Source organism: Gopherus evgoodei, chromosome 6 (genome assembly GCF_007399415.2).
Source record: "Gopherus evgoodei ecotype Sinaloan lineage chromosome 6, rGopEvg1_v1.p, whole genome shotgun sequence".
Lineage (NCBI taxonomy): Eukaryota > Metazoa > Chordata > Testudines > Testudinidae > Gopherus > Gopherus evgoodei.
In genome coordinates this window covers 40,201,936-40,221,430 of record NC_044327.1, presented here as the reverse complement: position 1 = coordinate 40,221,430, position 19,495 = coordinate 40,201,936, and the positions used below count along the sequence as shown (strand labels likewise).

At 39.7% G+C, this 19,495-nt stretch overlaps 1 protein-coding gene across 1 annotated transcript in view; it reads right to left on the bottom strand.

Annotated features, from left to right (window-relative positions):
• Nucleotides 1–19,495, bottom strand: part of TRPM3 (transient receptor potential cation channel subfamily M member 3) — a 602,605-nt gene that overhangs the window by 11,966 nt on the left and 571,144 nt on the right. Inside the window, 5 exon segments of the mRNA XM_030566807.1 lie at nucleotides 209–341; nucleotides 1,106–1,305; nucleotides 2,595–2,745; nucleotides 13,733–13,907; nucleotides 19,241–19,492. Of these exon segments, the coding sequence (XP_030422667.1) occupies nucleotides 209–341; nucleotides 1,106–1,305; nucleotides 2,595–2,745; nucleotides 13,733–13,907; nucleotides 19,241–19,492 (911 nt within the window).

Below are 19,495 nucleotides of genomic sequence, written 5' to 3'. Positions count from 1 at the left end.
AATGTGTGGAGCCCCCTCGCTGCCCCTATGCAGAGGAGCAGGAGGGGGACATACCGCTGCTTCCAGTAACCGTGTGGAGCATTTGCCGACCTCGCTCTCCAGCAGGAGCTCAAGGATCAGATTAAATTGGCTGGTGGGACGATGTGGCCCACAGTCCGTAGTTTGCCCACTCCTGATATAGAATGAACCAAACCAAACCAAAAATCACCTTTCAGAAGTGACGCGGATTCTTTCATCATTGGAAGAATTGAATCTATCATCCTTTTCTCTAAAATATTCTTCTATGCACTGCTCCTCAAAGTCATGCACTTTTTTTAGTTCATCTTCAGTTATGAACAGTTCTGTGGGAATGACAGGAGGAATGTGACACCGACAAAGAACAAATTTATAAGAAACAAAATCCTGATTTTTTATTATTGTAGACTGTTGGTGAAACTTTCAAAAGCAGTCTCCAAGGCTGTATCTACATCATATACTTATATGAGAATCAGCTACTAAATGAGTGCACTTAGCCATCAATCGGGCAGATAAATATTGTGCACACAAAACTATTGTTGTGAATTTTAGCAGTTGGATGAATGTCCCTTTGAAAATGTAGTCCTGTCTTTTTTACGAAATCATTATTAAGGTTTAATGAACTAGTTAAAACAAGGAAATAAGGCCTGGACCTTAGCCAAATTTGAACCATTTTTTACTTGGGAAAAGTTTGGGTAAGTTCTCCTATTTCTAACATCTCCCAAACAAAGATCCTTAATTTTACTTAAATTCTTAGCATCTCTGCTAGGCCAGGTGCTGTTTTCAAAACTTTTAAGTCTCAGAGTTCCTGTTGTCAAGTGGAAGGAAGAAGGGCATATTTGTATATTGAGCAGTGGTAAAGGAGAGGGGAAAATTTAACACATTGTATTGGTTTTCTCTAAGGGTGGGAGATACACTGATAAAATTAAATGATTAATTTCAGTTAGTGTTTGTGTGCGTATGTAGTTTCTCACTGAAAAGGTTATTGTAGAGCTGAGCTCCGTTTACATGCCCTTCAAACTGTAAGGCCCACCAAATGAATTTGAAAGTCATGCTTTTTATCTACAGGTGTGAGCTGGTTGAACCTTACTTAGTCCATAGTCTCTCTCATCTTGGTCACTTTCATGTTTCCGCCATCTGCAGCAAAGGTGTTGAAAAATCATAGTCATGTGGCTGAAAACAATCAGAGGTGGTGGTAGGACTGGCCTTTCATGAAATGTCATGATTAATTGATACCTCTGAAATTTCCACACTTGGTTGGATATAGATTTGACTTCAAAAAATGTGTTGCTAAAAGAAAAGAAGGGAGGGGGAAAGGAAAATAAAATGAGATTGAAACCATCCTTGGGTATTTCTCCACATGATAATACTGTACCCAGTTAGACAGATTTCACATAGTGTCAAAGGCCATCATAAAAAACAGGACAAGATTAACTGTTATCTCCTCAAGAAAGCACAATGCTTATACCAGTAATTCCAACGATATGCTGGTTATGAATGACAGAATATCAATACTTAACACTTCACAAGCAGTTAGGCTCATGGGGTGGGTAATTGTTATTTTATCCATACATAAAATGTGGATAATGAGGCAATGAAGGATTAAGTGAACATATGCCACAGTTGAGATTAGAACGCAGAACTTCCTTGCTCTCTGTCCGAATGGATCTCTGTAGTTTGGATACCACAAATTCTAAAGAACTATACAGCCACCACATATCCTGGAGACAGGGCTGGACCTGCTCCTCACCTTGGGCACCATTTGGTGTGTCTTCAGTGCCCCCCCATTTGTTACACTTTTGAATACCTTATTTTTTGTTGCATTTGTAGCCCATTTCATGATTATCTGCACGCATGATTTATCCCTGTCATATTTGCATGCTAGGATCTATAAAACTGTATTTTATTCATATCATATATAAGCCAATAAAAAAATTTGTTTCCTCTAAGCTTATAGAAACTTTTTTTAATTTTAAGAATAACTGAAATGTACTAACATTAATACCTGAAACATTTTACTTCAGACATTCTGTTTTCTCTTTTGTTACTAACAACAAAAACAGCACTCCAAGTCCAGCGTCCTCTAAGCCCGACATCCCAAGGCAGTCACCTGAGTCGTCTGCCCCTAAATCCAGCCCTGCCTGGAGACAATCTATTCTGTCACTCCCACATATAATAAATCTCCCCTGAAACTGATTCTAAACCCCAATCTACAGCATAGCAGTCTGCAAGGCCTCCATGCTGGCCAAATCATCACAGTGACCCAAGGAACTTTGGATGGAATACAGGGATCCCATGGGTTCATCAAAAGCATGTCATATAAGGTCTCTAATTAAAGCCTGTATCACACTGATCATCATAACCATTGCAAAACATATGCATGGATGTTGTATTAGGAGTTGGGTGTATATATCGTACTTAAAATTATGTTCTTAAGATCTGTGATTAGGGACTGGTCACCAGAAAGGTGAAAAGCAGGTTTTCTTTCAGGTGGTGGCAAGTGCCTCACAACCCAGGGGTCCCAGGGAAATGTCACAGTCATAACACCCTGCATCCACATGCATCAGTGTGCCACTCACTTAAAAACTGCAATGAGGAGGTTCACCAGAAGGATATTTGCAACCAAGAGGTAGCATGCCATGATGGCGGGAACGATCCATGCTCCTGTCTTGCAGGGGGGCAGCTGGATTATTTTGCCATCCTCTCTGGTTTCATTCTGGCCGCAGGGAGCTGGGAAGAAACAGTATAAAACAAACAAATGAGAATGAAACCTACAAAAGCATTTAAATATTTATGAAGAAGGTTCCCCCCCCACACCCCTTCCAAAGCACAGTGGGATGATGCTTCCCCAAGAGGTTTGATTATGCACTTGCCTCATGCTATGATCAAACACTTGTCAAATTTAGTACAGATTATACAATCTACTGCTCTTGATATTGAATGCTCTTCTGTTAGCAGCATCAAGATTTTCCCTGAGAAATTTCAGGAAGTCTGTATGGTTTGAGTGATTTTAGTTGCAGCTGCCTGTCCCTCATTTACCTGTCAGGCTGCTTCTGAAATAGTGTTATGTACTGGTGGTAATTAGAGGTTTTCATGTGAACTGAACAAAATGCTTATTCCTATGAGCTAACATTTATTTTCTATTGGGAGTAAATATTTAGGCTTTTGCAAACTGATAGAAGGGACAGCAAATCAATAACACAAAGGTAATATATGAAATTATTTGGCCATTGCAGTACACAAGAATCTAAGAACCACCATGGAAAATGTTAGTAATGATTCTCTGCTATAAAGGACTTCTGGCTGCCTGCCTAGAATAATGCAGGAAACCATCAAGTATTTATTGCACCAGGTATAGAAACGTGGAGGCAATGGAGCTGCTCCCTGTTTATTTTTTGAACGATTTAGATTCAAATACACTCCGTACTCATTTTTTGGAAGTAGTGGGAGGAGGGATAAAATGTTACTTTTTAAGTTCTCTGATAATGCTTTGGCCAGAGACTCTCATTTATAAGTGTGAGTTCAGTTCATACCTCTGGTTGGCCTTTTGGTCTCAAGCCATCGATATAGTCTGTCTAACCCATTGCAGCACCCCGCCTTATTCAGATTAGCTTTTAATAATGACAAGGTCAAAAAATAAGTATCCAAAATATGACAGCGGCCACATTATTTTGATCCATTTAATACTGTAGTATTTGGTAAGCTTGCTTTTTGAAGATCATCAGCAAGAGAAATGAAATGCTGAGTCGCCTTTTGTGAAGACCAGGTTCCTTATTTACATGACATGCCTGCTGTCTACCTACCAAGGTTGGCTTTGGTAGCCTTTTTTTAAAAGGTGCCTTAGCTGTCAGGGAAAAGGCATGTAGTGTCAGAGCTCCTTCCTTGTTTTTGGTTCCTTGAGCAACTTAAAAGTGGTGAGCCTGGTAACATATGGTGGCCTGTTGCCACCCTGTTGCCAGACCCATTTCATGCTGGCATGTAACTTTCCTATACCTTAAGATTCATCCTGAGTAAGCATCTTTTTGGGTCCTTCAAGGAAACCACTGAAGAAGTGGCTTACGTATACCCCATCAAAGACACAATGGACATTATCGATAACCTTCCATCATTCCCTCCGTTAAGGTGGGATTTTTCAAAAGTACTCCGCATTGGCCTAACATTGCTCCTAGTGAAGTCAATGGAGCTTTACCACTGACTTCCGTGGGAGCAGAGTTAGGCAAACACTGAGTGCTTCTGAAAATCCACGCCCTCCCCAAATCAACAAATCTGTGATGTATACATCTAGTATTTCTTTTCAGAATGTTTACTCTGGGCCTGATCCAATGCCCACTGGAATCAATTGTGGATGATATTGTGGTGTTAGTCATGTGGTATCAAGTAGCCCTGAGACCTTTTTTTTTTTTGGGCAGTATGTGAAGATGTTATACTATCAAATCTGTACTTGATGCAGTTGTATGGGAGAGGCGAATGTTTGACTTACTATCCCAGGGTAAAATATACAACCACCACCCACAGAAAAGGCATTACATTGCCAGAACAAGCAATACCCCACACACCAATAACACTCTTCTGTAAATGCTGTGCTGTGCTGGTGGGCATGTTCATATACTAATGATCATTATTAGTCTTCCTCACATACAGGAGGGAAAAAAAAAACCCTCTCTCTTGGATGAATTCAAAGAGAATAATTCTTCAAACCACACGCTATTTACAGATCTTTTCAATTAGCTGCTTATTTAATGTTTCCTTTAGCTTTTCAAACTGTAGTTTCATGTAGGCATCAAGGGCTCTGCCTTGAGACTTGTGGAGGATTTTCTATGAAGTGCTGACGGGTCTCAGCCTCGATTCAAGGGAGGTTGAGGGCACTTATCAGGATCAGGAAATAAAGTGCTTTTAAAATTCTGATGTGGGGGGGGGGCATTGATTTATGTCCATGCACTGATTTCAAGCTATGATAGTCCAGCAGGATATAAAGCCTAATTCATAACTTGGCCCTATAAAGACTTCAGATCAGTAACAGAATAAACACATATAATCAGTTGATATAGCACATGAAGGATGCCGAGGAGGAAGAATATTCTGTCTCTATCAGACTGACAGAAATTTCTCAAAAGCGTATTTCATACCATACAGCAGGGAAATCAAAAGCTTAGCCCAAACTCTGCCTACATTTATCCTATTTTTCTAATTAAAAAAAATTTTTTTCAACTAAAAAAATCCAGCTTTAAATATCTAGACAAAGAGGATTTCTCCACCTCCTTTAATAAAGACCACCTCTCTCAGAGGATTTAGAATGCCATTAATGCAGCCCTATCAGTTTATGCCATACAGTACGATGGACGATTAGACTTAGCATGATAACAGCTCTCCAACCCCTTTCATGCCACAGGAATTACACATACGTGGGTGTTTGGTTTTCCCCATACAGGTTTCCAAAGGCTTCCTGCCTATGCCTGTTGTGTTGGAGTCAGCTGCCTTTAAGTGACAACTCAATATTAATTTTATGCGGCACTCTACCGGCAGCTAAACTGCTATAATCAAGCATACCTCTCAACCTTCAGATCTGCCTGAAACAATTAAATTATGTAACAAATGACCCAAATATGGAACATCAGTGTTTTGTTGCACATCACACCAGAACTGACTGTTTAATGTTTTAAACTATTGTTGTTTAAGGGTTATTTTTATTGCTTCCTAAATAGACCCAGTTGTTTAAAAAGAAAAGAAAGAAAAACAGACATTCTACTATATACAATCATAAGAATCCTGCCATAAGAACTCTGACCCTTCAGATCACCAGCACAGCCCTCTACCACATGAACAAGATGTCAGCCTCCATGTGGGCCACCTTTGGGGGCAAAGTGACACACTGTCAATAGATTACACAACTATTTGCTAGACAACAGTAGAATGCTGGGGGATCAGAATTAACTGATTCTGTTCTTGCCCCTGGGAGAGAAGCGTGGTTTAGTGGTTGAAGACAGGTTAGCCAAGTACATAGATTTGGTATGTTCATTCTGAAAGGCAGCATAGTTCAGCCTTGGATCTATCGTCATATAGACCTGGGTTTTATTCCTAGTTTTACTGGGTGAGATCTGGTCCAAATTTCAGTTAACTTATTTGTGAGATGGGGACTGATACTTGTCTCCCTCTTAGGTAGGCTAAGGGAGAGGTCTGAGGACATGCTCATAATAATGGCTATGAAGTGCACAGAAATATGAACAGCAGGCAGTGCAAGAGATAACCTTAGAACTCATGGTCTCTTAGCTTCCAGTCCAGTGCAGCCTCCCCTAAGCCAAAGGTCATTTTCTGTCTCTGATACACAGACCATCACCTGCTTTAGTGTTGCTGTGGAACAGAGGGTGTTTCACTTGAAATGTACCACAAAATCTGAGCTCCTTGAGAAGTCTGTGATCACATACTTACAAATAGCAAGCATAACACGCTGTGCTTCAATTTTTGGTCTGCAATGGCCAATCTTTGTGACAGAGATATCTGCAGCAATACAATGAGAAGTGCAGGTCCAGTGTGAGATATGATACAAAAACACACCCTAGGGATAGTGAGACGTGTGGAGGCACAGGTGGAATGATTCCAGTACCACAGAAGTCTCTCATTCTGTGAAACACAGAGTAATCTGGGACGAGGTGTTCTACACTGCATGACTGTGTTTAAAAGAGATTATATTAAAATAATATTAACACAATAAATATACATGCTAATGCTAGCATAAGAAAACATCAGAGTTCTATTCGGCCATTTAAAAATAGATTTTGATAAATGCATTTATTTTGTATCATTTAAGGCAGAATTAGATCACGATGACAAACATTTTCAAAACAGGGTTCAGAGTGGTAGTCATGTTAGTCTGTATTAGCAAAAACAATGAGGGTTTTAGCCCACGAAAACTTATGCCTAAATAAATTCGTTAGTCTCTAAGGTGCCCCTAGGACTCCTTGCTTTATTTTCAAAACAGAGTTGCAATGTTTGCTTCAGATTGTGTGCTTACATTTGTTCACGCTGTGGCCCTGATTCAGCACAGTACTTAAGCAAGTTAAGTGTTTTGTGGATTCAAGGCCTTTTACTACAACTGCATGTATACATTAGGGGACTGCACATACACATGACTAGTTGGATACCTAGGTACCAATTAAATGAAAGTTGGACATTGAGCACAGATCTCAGAGCTATGCTTTTAACAATTTGACTCTTCAGGGCCCAGCTCTAATTTCAGTTACACATGTGCAACTTCACTAAATTTTAGGACCCTAGAACCTGACATCTGTGGAAACAGTTAATTTTGCATCCTTTGTTTCTTCTTTCATAAACCCCTCCTATGCTTATTTTCACTTTCCATGTTCACTTCTGCAGCTTCCTGTACAAGCCTTTCCTCCTTGCTCCCCAGCCCTTCCTCTTTCCTGGCCAGCTCATCACATGAGAGCAAACAGCTCTAACCCACATCTCTAAGTGTTTCAGACCTAAAGCATCTGCAGAATTTAGGCCTAGGGCTATGTTTACTCCAAGGTCTATTTCTCTAATATAATTACACTAGACATGACACGGACATTGCTAATTTTTAACGTGCATTTGGCTGAGGGCTTGTGAAAGGACAGTTGCAAATCTCCTCCCCCATCTGCTGTCCCAAAAGAGAGAGGGAAGGGTACTACTTAGTAGCAAAAACAATTTTGGTATAAAAACTTTTCATTTAAAAATGGATAAGGTCTCTACAATTCAAGGTATGTTATATGTTGTTAGAAGGAACTGCTTAATGGGTACATATAGTCATGTTTCTCAAGATGAAGACAAAAATATGAATATTAAGTAATGAATAATAATTTCTTGTGGATGCTCCAGAAATCTGAAATGTACTTATATCCTCATCCTATGGATAGCTACGTGCTTTTTCCATCTTAATAATACTTCCACGGAGGCGTCCATCAAGGATCTTAAAGCACTTTATAACCATTAATTAATTAAACACTAAACAACTTTGTGAGCTAGGTATTTATTATCCTAATTTACCAAATGGAGAAACTGAAGCATAGAGAGGATAAGTGATTTGCCTAAGGCTGCACAGTGATTCAGAAACAGAGAAAGCACTAAAATCTGAGAGTCCTGATTATCACATCCTTGCTTTAGCCACTAGGGGAAAAAACTGTCAGGGAACTGCAACAATACCTCATTATTTTGAATGATTGTTTTAGCATTAATAGATAGTATTGTTCTGATACAGCATCATAGAAATGTAGGGCTGGAAGGGACATTGTCCAGCACCTTGAGATATGGCAGGACCAAGTAAACCATGTTCTTGTATTTTACTTTTTGTCCTGGGTTCTGCTAAAACATTTTCTCCAAATATCTGTTGTACCTTGCAGTGTTGGTGCTTTAGTCGCATTTTACACTGAAAGTCTATTTATTCTACACTTGTTCCCTCTAATTCTAGTTTCTTCCTTCTCCGTATATTAAAAACAATAAACCTATTTGCAACAAGAGAAGAAAAAACCCCACACGAGGGTACATAGGCCTTGTAGGAATCTCACCCAGTATGTCTATCTAGCATATTAACAAAATCTGTCAGTGATGCAGAGTTAACGTACAGTATAGTCACAGAAGAGCAAAGGTGCACCTCATTCCATCTTGTACAAAATTACTGTTAGTTCTAATCTAGAATAAGGGTGATGACCCTTATGAGAAAGTTCCATAGAAATGCAAGAAGGCTGAAACTTAAAAGATTCTACAGAAATATAATAAGACTCAATGCAAATTATTATAAAATCTATAGGTCTTGAATTCTCATTCATATTGGGCACCTTCATTGTGCTCTGGCAATGTTAAGTGGCTTTCAAGTGGATGTAGATGCGATTTATACTCACTTTAAGGCCCTGTTAGGCAACCAGAATGGTGTAAAGTGTAAATGTGAACTGGGTCCATAGAATTTAACAGAAAAATATACCCTTTCTATAGTTCATCTTAACCATCCTATAGAATTCTGTATTCTTCTAGTTATCTTGCTCCAGTAAGAACTATAGTGTAGCAGTTGGTATTCCTGAACAGTGAGAATGCCTTTCCCCAGTTAGACTAAGTTCTTGTTAACTCTTTTCACACCTTCTTGCCATAGGTCTGGCAGACTACCAACCACTGCCCAACACTAGACTTTCTTTAACCCCTGGTTGGGGATTTGAGATCAGAATTCTCCTTCTCCTCTAGAGAATTCTATACAAGGGATATAATTTTTGTTACATTCTATATGGTGATTAAAAACCTATACAGACTTGTTAGGTATGAGAGGAGAATCAGGTTCCATCACTGTCTATTACAATTCTATGGGATTTTTCCATAAGGGGATGTAGGGAGCAGAAAGAATCCAGACTGATTTTTAGTTCTCAGATTGCTTTTGAAATGCTGTCAGTTGGAAAGAAAACCTTGTTTTGATCTATACACTAAGCAAATTTTACATAGAAGACAATGAGCCAACATGCAGGGGTTGCCATTAAAAAGTCAATATCTGTCAACAGCAATCACAGTTATTCCATATTCTAAATTCATATTCTAAGAATGTTATGTGTTGGATTTTAATGGTGACTGCTGTCCATCAAGCTGTCATTTTACATTTACTATCTGATCACATATAAGATTACCTACCAAACTCACCCTTTGTTTATAGAACAGGCACACTATAGACAACAGTATTACAAGCTTTCCTTTGATGCTGTCCCCACCCTACCGCCTCCACACTGCCACCTGTTTTTTTCTGGAGGGATGGTTTCTAGGGGTCAGAAGACTATCAATTCTTTGTGGCAATTCAATCTTTGGGTTCTCTGCTCAGATTTCCAACAAGGGTACCAATTAATGCAAATTGCCGTGGTAGATTTTATGATGAGGACACTTGTTCACTAGAAAAGCACTGAAACAACTAATCAGCAATTGATTGGGAGTCACTATCAATCAATGCCAGTCTGAGCTAGATTAGAAATGGCAATCTAAAAGTGAAATTCTATTACCAATTCCCTGTCTCATCCAGCCTGTCCTTCTGCAATAAACAAGATTGTGTCTATCTGAGAGAAACTGCTTTCTAGTTTCAGTTTTAGGACTAACTTTATCTTTTTGTTTAACTTATTTGAAAATTTGAACATGTTTTAAACAATCTTAGAAGTTTTGCTCTATTTCTTTTCCTTTAAGATTAGGGCCCTACCAAATTCACAGCCACGAAAAACGCATCACAGATGGTGAAATCTGATCTTCCCCCGTGAAATCTGGTCTTTTGTTTGCTTTTACCCTAGACTACACAGATTTCATGGGGAGATTAGTGTTTCTCAAACTGGGGTTCCTAACCCAAAAGGGAGTTGCAGAAGGGGTCACAAGGCTATTGTGTGCGTGTGGGGAGGTCACCGTATTGCCACCCTTACTGCTACACTGCTTTCAGAGCTGGGTAACTGGAAAGTGGTGGCTATTGGCCAGGCACCCAGCTCTGAAGGCCGTGTAGCGCTAGCAGCAGCGCAGAAGTAAGGATAGAAGTACTGCAACTCCCCCCATTCCTTTTTGGGTCAAGACTCCTAAAATTATAATACCATGAAATTTCAGATTTAAATAGCGAAGTTATGAAATTTTTCATTTTTAAAATCTTATACCATGAAATTGACCAAAATGGACTCTGAATTTAGTAGGCAGGGCTGCCCGGGGTGGGGGCGGGGGCGGGGAGGGCAGGTGGGGCAATTTGTCCCAGGACCCGGACCCCGCAGGGGCCCTGTGAGCCCTGGCCCGGTGGCAGTCCGGGTCTTCGGTGGCATTTTGGCAGCGGGAGACCCTTCAGTGCTGCTGAAGATACAGAGTGACTGAAGGCTCCCCTGCTGCTGAAGACCCGGACCACCGCCAGGTGAGTACAAATGCCACAGCTCCCCTGCTTTGCCTGAGGCCGCCTGAATCCTCTGTAGGGCCCTATTTATGACTGATTGCTAGCCAATAATCTATATGCATACCACTGGGTTATATATTAACTCCCGGAAGTGAGGGCATAACTGTCCCCACTTTTGAGTTGCTAGTGAGATTCAATGTCCACAGTGCATTGTTGAGCATCTATAAACATTTCAACTATGAGAATTTTTTTTCACATGAAATGAATGCCGGTATTTATTGATATATATATAAACACATACAGTCCATGCAGTAAATTAGAAAAATATGATTGCTTAGTTTTTTAAGAGTGCAGTATTTCGAGATAAAATTAAAAATAAGAGCAGATCTACTGGATGGACAGGCTGCCAGCTGATGAGGTGGATCTGGCCAGCTTTACAACATGCTTCACAAATGGAAAGAAAGAGATAAAAGAAAAAAAACATTTTAGAGTAACATACACTTTTTGTACATTTCTCAAATAGACATGAGTAATCTCTAGCATGCAGCTCCATTGTGTAACATGCCAGAGATCAGCACTCTGGCAGAATCCAGAATTCATGGCCAAAATACAAATATTAAAAAAATAGAATAATAATCTGAGCAATCCTTTCAACATAATATGAAGAGGAAAGTAAAACCACAGGTTGTGAAATCTGATTACATTTTAGAGATGGCACAACAGCTTTTAGGACACTCTTAGAATCACATTTGAGAAAGTACAGTCATTCTAAATAGAATACAGTGGCTGATTTAGTTTAGAACAGTGTGGAGAATATATGGCAGTAAATTTCCAAACAGTGGAAAAAATAACAATATTAAAAAACAACACAATTGTGTGTCAGTTAATCAGTGCATTCTTCATTCCATTCCATGGGATAATATATATTTTGTGATGTACTGAAAAACACTGAAAGAGAATGGCAGACTCTAATACCTTGCACAGTGTGTCTGTCTGTCTCTCTTTTACTCACAGAGAAAGAAGTAGGGGCTGCTCTTAGAGTTTCTGTGAAGGACCTCATCTGTTAAAACCCCTAATTTCCTCAGGGAGAGGGACAAAACAACTCCTTTTATACCTGTTTGGAGTTAAGATAATGCACCTTCCATTATGAGTTAGCAGTAATTATTCTGCATTTTTATGCAAGGTTTAAGCACTGGACATCAGGATGATTCACTAGATTAGCCCTAGATCCCTATGCAAGGACAGAGAGTCTGCCAGCCTGTTACAGATACCCAACAGGCATACTCCACTCATGTTAAAATAATCTCTCTCCGATTGCAGGGTTCTAAACTACAATCAGCACTTCTTTTAAAAAAATATCCTCTTATCCAGCCAGACTGCCGCACTTGTTGCACTATGGTAGTTTCTTAGTACAACATCAATAAATGGCCACTTGTAGAGGGACAGACAGAATTCCATTTGCAAAAGTGAGCCACAGTTTAAAGGGATAATATCAGCCCCCAATTATTATACCCTTGGAAGTAAAATGGATTTCTGGAGGAAAAAAAAGATGGAACCAAGTGGAAAGGTAAATACAGGGAGAAATTCTCTGGGTTTCAGGATATTTATTTGCTTGAATGCCGCGTTGCCTTTGAGAACATAATGGCGGGGTAACATAAAAGGAGACTATTTGCATTTGGCATAGGATTCCATGGACATGATGAGAAAGAATGCAAATAGAGCTCTGAGTCACCTTTCATGGAGAATGGTGATGCAGATAAGTATATTATCTGGATTTAAACAATCTAGAGAAAGTCAAAACACCATTCTAAATTCTTCAATTTTGAATGAGCTCAAGATATATCATGGAAGCACACTTCTTTCTTAAGGCTGTACCTAGTATTTGAATTGCTATATTTATATATATTCAATGGGCACTCTCTACCATTAATAGAGATATTCATTTGTAAGTACTTCCAAGACATATGCACATTTAAGCAGAAATGAAGGGATTGAGCATCTCTTGCATGTCAGTATTTGTTAAAAAGATGGTTCTTAGTTTTTCCCATTCCTCACTCTGTATCATTTCACATGATCACTTATCTCCTTTGCCATACTACGCCTGTTGGCACCAAGAGATTTAATTTAAATAGAAAACTAGCATTTTCCAGATTGCCAGCCAAATAAATCCTTAGGAGAATGTATCGGAAGTGATGGCTTCCATTCTATTTGCACTGAACTGAGCACACACTCACCTCTCAATAAATAATGAAACAAAATTTTAGTAATATATCCACCATCCACAAAGGGTCACATCACATGATTTAACAGAAGGGTGGTAGCAGTGAACAGGTCTCAGTAAAAGCAAAACTCAATGAAGCAAATCCTCAGCTAGTGTAACTCCATTCAGTTCAGTACAGCTATGCCGACTTTTACCAGCTGAAGAGCTGTCTCAGTATTTTCAGACTGGATTCTCAATGCCAAGCTGAGCAAAACTGGTGTATTCATTCCAAAATGAAACCAATGGATGGAAAAGGAGTGGAGTGCTATGTCCTAAATATAACACTGAACTCTTCATGGATACCTAAATTTTCTTCACCCCAACACCCTTAAGCATTTAAAAAGAATCAATCACTTAAAAAAGTTATATGTGTGTGTGTGTACATATATATATATATATATATATAAGATAAAATTTAGCAATACAGAAATCGGTACCCAAATACTAGCAGCTACTAGTAATAGCTTTTCTGTGTATATCTTCTTCAATGAACGAGTCCCCTATCTCGAGCCATTTATTGAGAACATACAAATAATCTTGTAAGACATCACCTGATTAAAACTGGGTACCTGACTTTGGAGTATGAGAATCATAAACACGCTTACGGTCTATCTGGTCTGCAAACACTTCCCCATAGATCATCCAATAGGGCATGTAAAAAATGTTCTTTGCCAGCTTCCACGAAGGCTCTTCATTGGGAAAAAGAATTGCCTGCCTTGCGACACCAAAGCTCATCAGAACCACCAACATAATGATGACAAAATACATCATGTCTATCATCTAAAGGGTGCAGGAGGGAGAAATAGAAATAAAGGAAACGAATTAGAGAAAATTATTTGGGTATGTTTCAACCTTGATATAATGAAAAACTGAAAAGATTAAGGATACAATTTTGTACATATGGGCTGGAGTTTTCAAAGGTGGTGAGTAGGGAAATTGGGTGCTTGGTTTGGCCAAGTTCATTTTTAGTGGGATTTTCAAAGTTTGTTATGAATGTGTGTGCAGGTTTGAAATTATAAGCTACTGTTTAGCTGCACGGGCTGCCTGCAACTACTATAAGTTCACTGATGTCTGCGCAGCCCAATTTGGGCCATACTTGCAAGATGAAGCACTGTTCTTATGCTACAGGTGGCATCTACAAAAACGAGGGGCAGTCATAGGCATAATCATCTATTTAGCTAGCAGCAGACAATGTCCCAGGGGAAAGGAACTGAGGCTGGAGCTAGCATAAGGATTCAACCTCTCTTGGTCACACTGGAATAGTGAGTGGCATAACAGTTCATTAGTGCAACATAATGGACAGGCACAGTGGTGACCAGTGAGATGGGAGGTCCGTAGAAGGACCAGAGACCAGCATGTTTGAAGCTGACCAGCAGAGGTCAGAGGACTCAGGGGAGCATGAATTTTCAAAAGATAACATGCAAATATTATAGGGGCTCAGCCCCATACATCTCCCCTCTGCAGTGTCTCATTAGCATATGCAAATCACTCATTACCACACGGTTATAATGTCTGCGCATTCAGGGAAGTGCTTAGGGAAAAGGGATATCCTCAGTGCCCCAATACACACACATCAGGCCCAGTAGGTACTGGATAAGATCTTAGGCATGGGGCTGGGGACAGATGTTGCACTAGAAACAGGGATGAGAACCCCAAGAAAGGATATTAAAGGAAGAGTAACCCTTGGGAATGCCTAGAATATCCATCATAGGTGCTATGTAAACTGAAAAAATAAATATAATAAATTAACTAACAACATATTGTGGTATGAAAAATATGGGGAAACAATTTTAGAGACCAGATTAAGGCTCCTCTACTGCTGCAGAAAGAAAATATGTGGAGACCAAGCTGGAGCATGCTATCCCTTTTCCCCACCAACTCAAGCACTGAATTCAGGCAAATGTACCAAAATGTCACAGAAGTAACCAAACATGTTGACAATTATCTTGGATGTTACCATAAGAGAACCTTTTTAACCTTCTGGTGTATTGTTTATCAGCAATCATGATGTTTGGGGCTCTTGTTGATAGAAATAAGAGTTCATTTGTTTTTGTCTCATTCACAGGCAAGATGATGTCTTATCTCTAGGCTCAGCCCTCTCAATCTGCCTGATCTAAAACTCAAAGAAGTTGACAGAAGTCTTTCTTTTGATTTTACTGGGGATTGGATTAGGGTGTGTTTGCCTGTTGTACCACATTACAATTGCTAGTTTAACTTGATTGTTCAACAGTTTAATCATCTCTTTGAAAAAGCTCCGTTAGCTGACAAAATGTGAATTGTTCCTGTATCAATATATTTATTTAATAGATTTATAAATATAGAAAAGTTTAGCCCCACAGCAATTTCTCACTTGCTGACAAATTAAATACAGTTTGGATGTTAGTCTGTGTATGGAAAAGTGTCTGATACACCTCTTAATCTCATGACACCATGTCAGAGACATTTAATCCTACCTGCAAGTGAAAAGTACAGAATTATATCATTATTTTAAAATAAAAATGTAGATTTAAAAAATGTGCACAGTCAGTCACTGAAATAAGAAGGTAATGGAAAATCCAGCCATTTCAAAGGCACCATCCTCTTTGTTTTATACCTCTAGTGCCTCCCTTCCATTCCTGATTTAATTTCAGCCTGCATAATTTTATGCACTGTTTTTAATGAATCCAGTGGTAACATTTATCATCATTAATCCTCTGGTAGCACCTAAAGGCCCTAGTGATAATTGGTGCCTCATTGTGCTTGGTTCTGTACAGACACAGCTGAAGAGATAGTAATTTGCCTTCCTCTGACACACTGAAATTAATGAAATACTTGAAGGAGTAAGGTCAAAAGACTTGCCCCTTGTCTGAAGAGAAAACCTTGCTTATGATTTAAAATTCTACATAAATATAAAGAGGATGATGGTATAGTTTATACTAAATATGGGCCTTTTGGAGAATACAGTAGCTGTGATAAGGCTTGCTTGGTAGAAATACATTTAATCAAGTAGATCCTTCACATGCTTTACTTGTGTACTTCCAGGCACATGAAATGAAAGAGGAGATCAGCTAGAACCTAGAGAACAAAAATGAAACATGATTTAAACAAAAATGTAGTCGGTGACCCAAATACAGCCTGGAGCAAGCAACTGCATGTAAGTATATGAGTGATACGAACCGGGCTGTTAGTTACACACTGGGAATAAGGTGGCCAGAAAACGGGAGTGATGGCAAATTTGTGCAACTTGTACCAATTGGGCATTCACTGTATGGGCAAAATGGGTATGTCAAAAATGCTCAGTGCATGGAAACAGGGATAAAGTATAAAAATCAAATAGCAGAAGGGCGTAAGATAAAGCAGTCCCCCTACTTTAACTTATGCCTTCCCCATTGCTCCAAGGGCTATGTGGGCACAACTCCCAATGCTTGCAATGGGTGTTGAACTCATTTATAGCAGGGATGCATCTGGCCCCACAGAATTCCAAAGGAGTGGGAAGTTGCACTTCTTGTACACATGCAGGGATATCCCAGAAGTGCAAATTACATTATTTTGCTACTTATACACATTTGCAGGTCCTACTACCCCCAAGGTGCAACACACACTACCATTTATGTCACTGCTGAATTGGATTCAGTGACCTTAATGTCAATTCATCATAATGCTGACTGCCAGTGCCTCAGCTTGTAGAGGTCTGATAATCAGTCCAGTAGCAAATTGGTCTCCAAGCTGCCTTTGCTGAGCAGATGGGCAAAAAAATGTGGCTGTGTAGGGTAACAGTGACAAACAGAGGAATACATGGCTGTTTTGACATTCTTTTGTAGTTTTATATGAGACAGGCAATTTGAGCTGCAATGCTGGTATGGATCATCACAAGGAGGAATTACAATTTGGGACAAACTAGACTGAGGTGGGGCAGGAGCTATTGCAATGGTTTCTGTCTGATCTTTTCCTCTCCCCTCTCTGTCTGGAAGCCTGTTTTCTCCTTTCAGTAATCTGCAGCAGCAGCAGTTATCTTGAGTGTTTTCTATTTGGACTTTGCAGTTCTGGGAGGTCTCTTTATTCACTGTCCTGTAATCACGGTTCCGTTGGCTCCCCTGAAGGAATCCATAGACTCTCTAGGCCTTTCTGCGGGAAAAAATACTTTTCAATAGTTTCTGTTGTGGTCTCTCTTTTTTCCTTAAAATGTGTCTTTCCCTTCAATTCTTTGCTATCAGTTTGGACCCTAAGAAGGTAACACAGTAAGGAGAGGGTGAACTGGTTATTTTGGCGACTCTGGCAAGAAGAGAGCCAGTATTTTGCACTGGTGTATCCTAAGTCTAGGGGTCTCTGGCACTCATTGCCTTGAAGTGTAGAGTTCTATATGCTTCCCCTAATCCAAGGCCCAGAAGTGAGTCTAACTCTTAGCTCAACAGAGGAGAGAGCAGGTATTGCCCCTGTCCCCAATGGTACAAGGAGAGAGGGATGTTATACTGTAGTTTACAGACTGGGTCTGCTGCTGAAAGTATAAAGTGTTCTCCATGGCAGATTCAATAGGCAAAAGACTACTTCTGAACCATAATGTGGATGCTATTAGGTTTACTGAGTATTGTCCTCTTATTAATCAGGCAATATTAAGATTTGTGTTATCTGGTAAATTTAATAGGCCCATCTCTGCTACGTGTCAGTGATATTTTAATATTGATTTTTAAACATATAGTCTAAACATTTGGAACACATGACGGGGCCTAATTCTGAAAAATGGAAGCCCAAGTCTACACAAAACACAAACATGTAAATCCAAGATATGTGCACTTATGAGGCTCGTTAGTCATATACATACTCATACAGTGCGCATGGGCATTTACATGCAGTTATTTTACATGGACACCTACTGACGGTGCCTTTTAGTATGTGGACTTGATTTTCTATCTTTTGAGAATCTGGCTTTATATGCAAAATATCCAACATTAATGCAATGTTACAGCTGAAATTTTAAACCAACAAAAGGGGGGAAATTCAAAGCTGTGGATCTTACAGCATTTCTAACTCAGTACATTTGAATATGTGTTGTATTAGATATAACATGTTAACATTAGTGCCCTAATATGGACATGCAATGTGACTCAATTACAGACGCTAGGGTTGCCAGGTGACCAGTTTTCAACCGAACACCTGGTCAAAAAGGAACCCTCCCTAGCCTGGTGAAAATGAGTGAGTGAGCGAGGGTGGGGGAGAGCGAGCGATGGAGGGAAGGAGGGAGTGGGGTAGGGCCTCGCAGAAGGGGCAGGGCAAGGGTGTTCAGTTTTGTTCGGTCAGAAAGTTGGCAACTCTAGCTGCTGTGGTCACGTGAATGGATTTTCAGCTCTCACAGGGAGGGTTCCTTTTGGTGCTTCCCCAGAGATAAAATGGGACATGACCCTGACAAAGTTCTGCAGAAGCAACTGGGAACGTCACCAGGAAGGAACAGAAGAAAATCAAGGTAACGCAGATGTGAGGTCAAAGATGGGGAAGACAGGAAGTGATCCTAGTAGAAGAAAGTGAGAGGAAGTATGTCAAAGGTGCAGTTGGGCAAGAACTAAGGAGACCTTTAGTCAGCAGGATGCCCATGGGATGGGAGACAAAAGGAAATGAGGCTATGGGGCAGCAAGCTATAGCAAGACCACTATTATAATAAATGTTAACAATATATGAACACACCACTCTTATTATAGCATCCTTCTTGTAAGAATCTGAAAGCATTTCCAAAAATATTAGTTAATTAAATAGAGCATGTCTTCAAGGTAGGTGAGAATTATTATCCCTCACTTTATACATGAGTAAACTGAGGCACAGAAAGTAGTGAGATAACTTTGCTGTTGAAAGGGGGTTTCTGAGGTTGCCACACAAAATATAAGATTCCCGTATAAAAGTCTGTAGAAGCCTGGAGAAGAGCTAGATGCTGATCTCTTATATATGAGGCCAATATGGAGGGTGTGGATTTGCCATGATGCTGACATCATGGCAAACCCATAATATTGCCTGATTAATAAAGGCACTGATTGCTAGGATCATAGGAAAATACTAGTGTTTTGTAGTGATTTAATTCCGCCAACCCAAACAAATAAAATCAAGCAAATGCTAAGAAGGTATGGAAAGAATGAGGAAACTTATCTTACCATTTTCCCAATCATCATAACATATGGTCCCAAATATTTGTTCACGCCGAAGATGTCTAACAAACGTATATACCAGTAAATTATGTTAACACAGTATATGACTCGCCCATCACTCCTGAATGGCTGATCCTGCAGACGAAGTATCATTCCGACAGAGAACAGGAGAATGGCTATGAGGTCTGTAACATTCCAGTACTCTTGGAGCCACACTTTTACCTTCTGTAACAGCTTCCCAGGTTCTGACATCAATATCTG